The sequence below is a fragment of the Mesitornis unicolor genome, unplaced genomic scaffold (assembly GCF_000695765.1).
Source record: "Mesitornis unicolor isolate BGI_N332 unplaced genomic scaffold, ASM69576v1 scaffold28993, whole genome shotgun sequence".
NCBI lineage: Eukaryota > Metazoa > Chordata > Aves > Mesitornithiformes > Mesitornithidae > Mesitornis > Mesitornis unicolor.
Genome location: NW_010174442.1, coordinates 20,611 through 32,021, shown reverse-complemented (window position 1 = coordinate 32,021; position 11,411 = coordinate 20,611). Strand labels below are relative to the sequence as shown.

The following is an 11,411-nucleotide window of genomic DNA, read 5'->3' as shown; positions in this document are numbered from 1 at the left end:
TCTTTCCAAATTCTTATCACAGGTAAATCGAAAGAACAAATAAGAACTCTTACCTTCTGCTCCAGGATGCTTTAAAACTCCCACAGGTACCATGACAGTGGGAGGCGGAGAGCTCAGGGCACCCGAGGCCTGAGCCTGCTGCAAAGGAGGGATAGTAGAACAGTATTCAGCGGGATTGTTAGGGTTAGGACTCTGACTTGAGGCACTCATCATGTTCTCCCAGGCTTGAGCTAAAGCAAACAAAGGACAAAAAACATGAGCACAGAAGGAGGTACCTAACAGTCCAAAACACTGTGCTAAGTTTGCAGCTACAGCTACAGCGGACCCTGACGCCTTCCAAATACCACTTCTCTTCCTTTATTTAAAAGCCCAAGACACTGTAATTAAAAAACTTCTTTGTCAACAACATTCATCACAGGGAAATCTCCCCTCTAAGTAGTGACACAGACTGTATCTCCACATTACTACTTCTTTCTCATCTGTAGCTGTGCAAGGTACCAGAAAATTCATATGTGTGCTTGTCCGTTCAACCGTACTAGTGTGTTACATACAAATGCATTCCTCTAGTCAGGTGTAAATACCATGCCACTGAAGCTCTCAGAGCACATATAACACCTGAGTACACCATGTACATCTTTGGGTTCCTTTAGCTATGAATTGTCAGAAAAGCAAGGTGAAAATAACAAGACCAAAACACCCAAGCAGAACGCAACAGAACATAAACCCCTCCTGCTTCCTCCCATCAACCTGCAAAACCAAGAGAGTGAAATGCCTGCCAGTGGAAAAGGTACTGACATTTCCATTTGAGAAGATAAATTAAATTGAAGTATTTTTATAACAGCAATTCTTTATTCATTTAGAGTATAAGTCCCGAAAGAATGAAGTGCTAAAAAATGCACAAAGAAAAGTTACATCTCTTGGATCCCTTTAATAGGAAAGCACGGTAAAATAACATTTTAAAAGCCTTCTCCAGATCAAGCAAAGTGCTAACTCAGCATACCTACCAACTGAAAATACAGTAAAAATAGCATGGGACACTTATTAAACACACAGCCTGGCCATGGCAGAGTACCACAAAACTCAGAACCCTCCCCCCACACCCCAGTGAAACACAAACCAGGCACTGAGCAACCAAACGGAACAACTTCTTGTAAAGTGCCATTCCTACCCCCAGTTCCAAGACTCTGCAAACATTCGTGCTCAACCTGCTGCACTGAGTGGAAACAACTCCCTAACTGTACCAACAAAGAAACTGCAAGGGCCAGCAGGGATCAGATACGATCAGGCTATACATTAACTAAGCAGTATCCAAAAGCAGCATCACAAGGCCCTGCAGCAGGGCTAGAAACAGAGAGGCAGCCCGTGGCAAGTACCCTTCAGCACGCAGGCAGCACTCCTCTACAATTAACCAAGCAGTGGTGTCACTGTTTGCTGCCACTGATGTGTATCCATCCTGGCAGCAGGACAGAAAGGCTTTTTGGAATCATTATAATATGATCAATTTTATTATGCCTTTTTACAAGAACACTTCTGGTTTCAACTGAAATATTTTCAGGTTCTTCCCTCAGATGAAAACAGATCCTACTCACCAGCAAAAGGAGCCAGCTGTATGTATAACTCCTTGTTCCTGTACACCTTGAAATGTGCAAATTTCTCCATCTCAAAATGTAACATCTTAGCACCCCTTCAGCATCATCAGCAGGATTCGGTTTTAATTTCTACTTATTACAACCTACAATTTTCTATCACCTTACGCACTGGCCTACAGTAAAGAATTATTAATAATTAAAACTTACCACCGCAGCCTAATTAATCTCTAATCTTTCTGAAACAGAAAAAAGTATTCCTGTTTAATAACAGAACCTGTCTACTAATTTTGAATGCTCATCTTCAGACTAAGCACTCAGTTACTTTCAACCAACCTGCGTATTACTGAACTTCTTTGGAGATAAAATAAAGCTATGAGCTTCTAAGTTTAGTTAGATGCTCAACAAATTGACAGATCATTCTGAAAACCACAGCCCAAATAATCTACTATACAGTAGCATGTAAAGATATCATCAAAAGTACCTTGTCTGAACTCTGACATAAAACATAATTTTCCTAATTCTTGGTAAAAGCTACCACAACAATCTGTTATCGAAGTCTCCAAAGTTTAACTAAACATGTGCAGCAACAGGGATGTCATGATAACTGTTCGATAATTATCAGGATAGGTAGTTATCCTAATGGCTAAAAGCTTGCATTTAGAACCTGAATTTGTCTGACTTCTCCTTCTACCTACCACACGTTAGATTGCGCCTGCCAGACCTTCCTCTGCAGCTGCAGTAACTGCTGCCATCAAGCTTCAGGTATCCAGATATATTTATGTATTTATACTCCAAGAACAAATCATCTATTCACCTTTCCATTAATAAACCAAAGACAGAGTGCCTGAAATTTTTCATGATGAGACAAGTTTTCTCATGATTTAAGCACTCGCGTGGAACCTCTCTCAATCTAATCCAGTTTTTCTGCCTTCTCAATTCAAAATACAAAAACTGAACATCGAGTCTTTCAGCAACAGCTTTCTCCATATCATGGAAATAAGTCAACTGAACAGCATAATCAAAGGTAACTGCCAGCTCGGGAAGCTCTTGAAAGTTTCAGAAGCCTGAAGATTCAGTGGTTAGAATACTCTGTGTCTGCCCGTATTTATACCACGTACCTACAGCGTTAACACTGAACAGGACAAAGTACAGAACAGGTTTCATGGCCCTTTAGTCAGAACCAAACAGTCTTTCCTTACGCCAAGCAGAGGTAACGTAACTTCTTGTTTGTTCCAGTTTTTAACTTCACAACTACTTGTGATCTCTCTCATATGTCCCACGTTCACATCAGGCTTTTAGCCACAGCACCATCCTGAGTTTGACAGACTCTCCAGTACCATGGCCAAAACAATCATCCAAACTCAGTCTGTCCACACTTGCAGACAAGCTTTTAGGCCAGACCACCTACTATAGCACCAAGGAGTTAAAGAGGAAGGAGAGTTTAATTAATCTGTGGATAAATATTACTTTTCCAATTTCTTATAACCTAGAAAAGGCACAACTACATTACTCTTTGGCATCCCATACAAAAGGGTAACAGGTTACCCACTCAGGCATCAAAGGACAGAGAGAAGGCTCCTGAAAACAAAACTAAACAAACCCACCAAAACCCAGTTTCTGCAATCCTGGTAAAGCACCCACAAATGACAGCTTTCAAACTCATCGCAACCTTATCAGTTTTTACCTTTTGCTAATCATATTTAGTTTAGGAAGCCCCACATTCCACAGAGATTCCACGATGATCTCTCAAGGGCCTTTGCTGTCTGAGCATACTTACCCATACAAACAAAGGATTTAGTTTTTTAAATATCATCACTGCAGCTCAACACAAAGCCAGATGCGCCGCATCTCAGATTCTCTTTCCACTTACCATTCATTAGTACCGAATGGCAGATTACACACACTCTAGCTTCCTTTCGATCCATGTACAGCAACTTGCACTTCAGGCTGCAGCACGCTGCACAGAAAACCTGCAACCAAAGGGGAAACAACTTCAGTGTTGTTCAAAAGCAGGTGAAGAACAGACAAATTCAGACAAGAGAATATCTGTAAAGCTCCAGGCATGCAAAACAAGGAGGTAAATTGTCAGTATTTTCCTAGTCACGCCACAGCTGCACAGGGTGCCTTTCCTACTAACCCAGGTGAAGCAGTACTACGTGAAACACAAAAACGCATGTGGTCCTGATACTGCACAGTGGTGCTTTGAAAATGTTTGCCATAAGTGACAGTGGGTTAAGAAATTCTTAACTTCATAATACACTTTATAATCCCTCAGAGAATCACCAGTCTGGAAACTAATTTCAGTCTTAGAAAAAGCATGAGTACTTTTTAGAATCAACTGTGTTTAAACGTACAAATTTTATCTACATAAGAAATTGTTGTGGCACAGATTAATTCAGACAAGACATTTGCAGCAGGGCAATTCATCTATATTGGCAACTCTAGCTTTTTAATCTCTTCATACATAACAAGCTATTCCTCAGCTGAGACTTAAGTGATTATATCAAAATAGTTTAAGTGTTCAACATATAAAATGACATTTTAAAAAGCTGACTGACATTGGAAACGCAAGAAAATCTTGCTCCATTTATGCATTGAAAAAAAAACCCCACTATAAACACTACAGCATCACAACACTAGAGAGAAATCAGGAACTGTGTTTTGGGCACACTGGCTCCTCAGGGGAGACCCAGCGCCAAAGCCCTGAGGGGACAACCTGCTGCAGAGACGCAGCTGCACTGCCAGCGCTTCTCACCTGAACCAGCTCCAACAGTGCCCCCGTCCTGGGCAGGAAGCTCTGGTGAGGCTTCCTCCAGACAAGCAAAACCATAAACCATGAGCATGGCTCGGGCACCAACACAAACACTTGCATGCAGGCATGACTCTACCATAGCAATTGCAATCACAAAACCCTGCAGAACAGACAAGTCAGCGTGCCCTAATGATTTCTTATTTGCTTTAAAGAATAATGTTTTCTCGGTTTAAAAAAAACAACAGCATTTCCTCAGAGTGATTATTCAGGTGACACGTGAAGATACTGACACCCATTTCATGCAGAAAGGTAATGTCACAATCAGGAAATCTAGAAACACCAGCAGCTACCCAACAAACAAGTTCAGCTATCAAGACAGAATTTCAGGTTTCAATTTTAGGTGGCTCTTATACCTACAATTCACTGTGTGTTGTTATGATCTGTAACGCTTTCTTAATCCAAAAGTTATTCCACCAGCACTTCAACAGCAGTACATGTAACATACCTAAGAGACCACATAGGATTCTTTTATATATACATGTTTGTATCTCCGTAAGCCCAACTAAATTACAACAAAGTTAAAGATCACACCAAATTACGACCACTTTGCAGCCTGTTACCCTTGCAGTCTTTTAGTGGCAAGTGTTTAAAATAAGCACTTATAAAATAAGCTTTAAGTTCACCAAGAGAGCTGAAAACGAATGTGAAGAAGGAAGAGCCCACCCTGCCTCATCTCAACCAGTTTTAATGATTACTAATTAGGTCAACATAAACATTTCAGAAACAAAATGTAACTGTGCATGCACTGGAACTTTCATAAAAAATAAAAACAACCCTTCCACATATGTGAAAACCTTTTTAAAACAAAGGGCAAACGTACTTTAAAAATCTGATTTCTGCATTTCCACCTTAACCCAATTTACAAATATTACAGGGAATATTAATAAAGACATCACAGCATATTTTAGAAACATTTGATATAATTTAAGTTCTCTGGGAGAAACTTCCAGCTGGAACTTCAGTACTGAACACGGACAAACCAACGTCTTCAACCACAAATGAAGGACCAACGCAAATTAGTCTCTAATTCAGGACCCTTTATCAAACGACCCACTTTGCATCCAGCAAAGCTCCCAAGTGCCACAATCTAAATATTACAAGAGAAAACAGAATCAGTGACAGAACATGTACACCTCCTCTCTGAGGCTCCTCCAGCCTTTTGACAGCAGTAATGCACAGAAGAACATGATCCAGCACAATTGGTAATTCGGTTTTGTTATCAGCAATCACCCAGTCATTATCTCAGTGTATCACGCTATAAAAAAGGAACAGCAGTGTCAAAGCAAGTTTTTATGTTGCTAGGGCTTTCAGGTTCACTGGGAGTTGTTAAAGCGTTAGTTGCTAGGGGGTTTGGTGATTTTTTTTAATATTTTAGTGGATAAATATAGTCTTGTTTGTCGGTAAAAAGATGACATAGAAATTTTCTGGTTTTCCTATCAAGGGTGATTGTTTAATCTGACAAAAGAAAAATACATAAATACGTAAGGTAAAATTTATGAATGTGTTCACACACATTCTTCAGGTTCTTAATTTTAATTCAAAATTTATGGTAAGTATATTACTTTCTACCATTCCCCTGAGGTTCATATCTTCCATTAATTTTGCAATTATTATTCTGAAATTAAAAACCAAGACAGACTTCCCAGGTGCCACTCAACTATTTTTAAAGGCAATTTTCATTCCCAAACGGAACAGATACATTCACTCCTACCACAGTGATTTGCCATGGTGCTAACAAAGCTTAAAAAGAAACTGTTGTGCTAAAGCTTGCGTTGAAAAATGTTTAATCCCATCTAGAAACAATCCGTGGCAAGGGCTGAAGACACTTATTTCCCCAGCTCTTTCAGTGAGATCCACACATTTAGCAGAACACTGGAAGCATCACTGTGAACCAGCAGCTACCTACGCACAGGCACATGGGCAACGTGACCCGCTCTGGGGATGCTGGTCCCAACCAGAAAGCAAGAGCAGGCAGCTGAGAAGAGCGACGTCTCCAGGCACTACGGCTTCATTCACCAGACCTTGCCCGTCAAAGCCTTTGGGCTCTCTCCTCCCAGAACTGTTACAGGAATCAAGTGTTGTTAAGCAGTTCGCAGTATGTGCTAAGTATTATTTGACCTATATTGGTTCTTGGCATTTATTAATAAGTGCTTTCTTTTAGAGAAACAAAAGCATAATAAGGCATGAAATATCAGAATTTTCTGCCATATCTTTTGACTGCATGTGTGCAAATGTGGCCCAGGCAACATGAGCTAACAAAAGCTTCTAAAAACATGCCATTCTGAGGATGATTCTGACATTCTGAGAAAACCAAATACTAATACGTGATGTGCTTTCCACACCTGAGAAACAAGTTTGTCTAGGAAGCAGACAGACCTTTTATTTTATCCATTCCCCACATATCATCCAAAACAAAGCTGGTTGTTCTTCTCAAGGCTTGTCTTTGGTAGGTTAAAAACAAACCCCCCCACACACACTACATTTTTGGCCTTGCTCTATCTGTGCATGTTTTATCCATTTTGTATACAGATATCTTCATCTTCTTCTTCTCATTTTTGCAATTCAGGACTTCAGTAATTTCCTTCCAGAAACAGGTAAAATACAGGTTTCAGCTTTCCACATACATTTGCTCCTTTTACGTCCTTTGTTCAAGTCATTCTGCTTCCCCGCACCCTTCCAGTAGCTAAAGATCTTGCTCATAGCACTCAATCAGCTTGAGAAACCTCTGTATAGGGCCTGAATGAACCAAAGTTACTTATACTTTCATTTTTCATGGGTTTTAATATGTCTTTTAATCTTAAAAATACTCCTGAACATGTACTTGTCAAGGGTGTTAGTTTACCACTTTTGAATCATCTTTTTACCGAAGTTCCTACTTCCCATATGCCACCTTTTATTTCAGTAATAAGGTATTTGGAAATACTTTACAAGCTAGTGATTTACCATAAACTTGCCACAGAGAATTTGTGTTGACCTAGACAGCACATATATGAAACTTAAAAAAAAAAAGTCAACAATATTTCCTAAACAACAGAAAATGATACAGAAATTATGTTTTTGTCATCTTCATTACAAAATTTCTCGAATGTGTACATACATCAGGTTACAGATAACATACTGTATTCGTGTCCAGGAGCAAATGCATATTCTTTAAAGTAATGCAAGCAATATGAGAAAAGTCAGTAAAGAAGGCTTAAAAGAACAGAGTTGATCAGCCATCTAAACCTTTTTTTTAATGCCAGCAATTCAACAGCACACTTCCAATTCCCACCAATTCCCTGTGTTTCAGTATCATTAATGTGATTATCTGCGCAGGAATTTCTGCAAACTGGTTTCCTGTGCTAAGCCATTTCATAGCAGTTCTACATGAATCAGATGATGATTGTTGCAATCAACAAATACACTGTTCATACAGGCCAATAATTCTTTCAGCTTTATATAACAATCCGTTATTCTCTATTAGAACCCTGGATAGATTAGAGCTTAGAAACCCTTCTTTTCCTTCACAGAGTCAAACACAACTTTTTAGGAAGAGATGTCACACGCACATAGCCAGTGGCTTAGGAAGTTCTCTGATTTGATTTTAAGCAGTTTTAGGGGAAAAAAGGGTGCTTTGAGCTTACTCACAAAATACAAACTTACCTTCCCGCAAGCTCTGCAATGATGCCTTCTTTTGGTGAATGTAAATCTGGCCTCGCATTTCATGCAGTTTGGTGCTTGAGAATCTGGAACCCAAACGGGAGCCACCTCACCCAAAGTCGTGAAAGGCTTTCTGGCTGGAGCTCCAAACTGACCAGCTCGGAGATCGTTGTCCGGACTATCTGGGGCTACTGCAAGGCACGAACTACTAGAGACTCCAGATTCATACTCTTCCAAATGTTCCCCATTAGCGTCATTAACAGAGGAATTTAAAGATGCTTCACCAGGAAACGCGTCTGCTGTACCTTCTAACTGCGTTTTACCAAAGACATTTTTGTTTTTACTATTACCTCCACAATTTGGGGGAACAAGGTCATTTTGTAAGTGGTCCGATAATGGCTTTGGAATCTGCAGTTTAAGATTTGTAGGTTGTTTAGGTCTTGCACCACCAAAAGGAACACTGAGAGATTGCAGATTAGTCACTGGTTTTGGTGAATTTTGCCCTTGCATGGATGAAACCTGACTACAAAGATTATGTAAATAATTTTTCTTTATGTGGTCACCAGCGCTATTTAAAATAAGACTGCTGCCTTCTGTGGTCTCATTTCCTCTCTGTTCATAAACACTGGTGTAACATTCTGACTTGCTCTCCTCTATCTCCTTTTCCTCTGTTACTGAGTCTTCCTTGGAGGGTAAAGTCTTTGGAACATGAGCAACAACTGCATTCTGCATTCCATAGGAATCACAACCATTAGACAGAGAGCTTGCTGCTGATGTAGCCATCACATCAGAGAGACTGGACCCTTCAAGCTCATCTATACCAGTTCCTTTTAGGTCCATGCCTGCCTCCATCATCCCATCTCCACCATCTTTACTATCACTACATGCCTCATCAGGCTGTTTCGTCTGTAAAAGTCTTTCATTCTCTCCCAGAGTTTGGTTATTACTCATCTCGTTCAACTTAGTCAGTTCCCAATTAGTCATCTCCTGAGATTCAGGGTAGCACTCTGCCATGCCGAGCAATTCTGTTGTGCCAAGACTTTTATCACATTCAGTGACTTCGCTTTCAGTGGCACTAATATCCTCAGGGGCAAAATGTTCTGCAACACATTCCTTGTAATTGCCACTTCCAGCCACGTTAGGTTGACAAGTTTCAGCGGGCCCAGATAGCCTAGACTGTAACTGTTGGGGTGTTTCCTGTTCTACGATTAAGCTTCCATTACTTGAACCAGAAGAAGAGTTTTTAGCTTCTAGATCTGTTCTTTGAGGAATGGCTTTACTAGTAAAATTTTCAACTGATACACAATTTTCTTGTATTTTAACAGTACCATCAACTGGTCTCTGTAGGAGAGTCACTGCATTAATCCCTGCAGTTGTAGCTTCTGAAAACAGCGAATCTTTACTCATATTACAATCATCCTTTAATCGAGAGGAGGGGCACGCAACAGTCAGGCTTTCAGATGAAGCATTAACCAAATGACTTACAGAGTCATCTTCGGTGCACAGCCGATTTACCTGCTTTTCTGTGTCAATATCTTTTTCCATGGATCCATTGACAGTAACACTAAACTGATCACTCTGTCGGTTTTCGTTATCCAGTGTAAAGCTGATAGTGTCCATGAGGGACTGACTATTGTAGTTTTTACAATCCAGCAAACTGCCACTTTGCAGTGTTCTTCTGTCACAGTTATGCATGACTGCCACCACTAGCACGTTTTTCTCCTCTGGCAAGCAAGCTCTGTTTCCACATCTCTTGTCTCCTGTTTCCACAGCGTTACACTGATCATTAGTAGTTCTTTTAATCAACTGATCGTCTGCTGCCGCCTGATCATCAAACCACATGACTGGGGTCTCTGGGCTTATGCTGAATTCCTTTCCATTAGCACAGTGATCCTCTCCTCCTGTCGGTGTGGTCACTGAGTGAGACAAGGAGAAAGACTTTAATCTCTGCTGACATTCATTAGGAGTTGTAGCTTCATTCACATTGGCCACGGTCGGGTTGAATGACAGACGACGAGGAGGCGGATCTAGAATCTGATTCCACTTTGCACCCAGTAGTGTAGGTGAAACAGCGGCATCTGAAAGAGCGTTCAAATAAGAGAACTTACTGTTCCATTAACACTGCAGGTCCCATTAATTCTGTTGCATTAGAATGCCCCAAACATAACTGTAGAGATATTCAAATACAGGTAACAACAGTGAAACACATCTGCCATAAAACATCCCTGGTCAACCATTAGTAGTGTAACTGAACAACGTCTCTGGAACTCAAGAATTTTACAGCTACACCAATTAGTAGGAGGTTGAATTTGCGACTTTAAACTATTGATTAATTCACTTTAGACAGAAATGCCTAGAAAGATTCCCACTCCCATAAAATGTTTAACTTCCCTGACAGCACAGAAGTACCAATTAGACTAAGCAAAAAAATTAATACTTCAAATACGATAACTTTCAGTATATGATTCATATGACCCAATAAAACATTTCTATGCTTGAGTGTCCCAAAACTGCAATAGAAGCTTAAAATAAACTTTGCTTAATTTGTTTAAATTAAATTATCAAATATTGCCACTGAGATTAAGCGCCACAGAACCTTTCTTTAAAAAGCGTGTGGAAGATTTTCTATGAAAAGAGTGACACATTTTAAAAACACAAACAACATGAGCAGAAACAGAACACTATTAGCAAATACTGAAGACACACTATGCAAAATTAACAGATATTTTTTGCAAATTCTGAGATTTAATTTGCTACTCAAAACCAAAAAGGGTATCAGATCTCTCCCTTTTCGATGGCGTTCTCTGCAGAATACATCTCACGTGCACCTAAAATCTTGTTCAAAATGACTCACCTTCGTTTTGCTCAAATTCATCTAAAACCTTGTCAAGGTTATATGCCTCTGCTTGGAAATAGTTCTCCATTTGTCAGGAAAGACCACCAGATTCTCGTCTGAACCTGCCAGGGAACAAATTACAAACAGGTATTTAACCTTCAGTCAGCAGTGTTCCACTTCATATTGCCCTGACTTAAGGGAAAAAGAAGTCCTTTGTAAATAAAATTTTACATGTATTACATGCATAGATAAAAAATATTTTCCAGGAATTAAAAAGTACTTGTGTGCTCAAACTTGCTTAATTCCTATTAACAACCTCCCCAGATTTGCTTTGGATTTTATTACCTCCAGTAAAGATGACAGCATTCGCAAACACTTGCAAAATAATGTTTTTTAAAATCCTGCCACATCCAAATAAAAAAGTAAATGTCGTGATGTGAATGAGGTGCCGGCATCTGAGGGACACGGGTTCATTGGTATATGCTGGCCATCACAGCAACATAAAATACTCTCATCAGACTAATAAAAAAATAGT

The 11,411-nt window shown here is 39.8% G+C and overlaps 1 protein-coding gene across 2 annotated transcripts in view; it reads right to left on the bottom strand.

Moving 5' to 3' along the window:
- Window positions 1-10,964, bottom strand: part of ZFYVE9 (zinc finger, FYVE domain containing 9) — a 36,149-nt gene extending 25,185 nt beyond the window's left edge. Inside the window, exons 1-4 of one of the 2 annotated variants that reach the window (XM_010181052.1) lie at window positions 10,895-10,964; window positions 8,044-10,118; window positions 3,460-3,559; window positions 54-230 (exon numbers count right to left, since the gene is read on the bottom strand). In XM_010181052.1, coding sequence (XP_010179354.1) covers window positions 54-230; window positions 3,460-3,559; window positions 8,044-10,118; window positions 10,895-10,964 — 2,422 coding nt within the window. The remainder of the gene's footprint in view (window positions 1-53; window positions 231-3,459; window positions 3,560-8,043; window positions 10,119-10,894) is intronic. The other variant, XM_010181053.1, reaches the window with a different exon arrangement.
- Window positions 10,965-11,411: the final 447 nt, after the last annotated feature.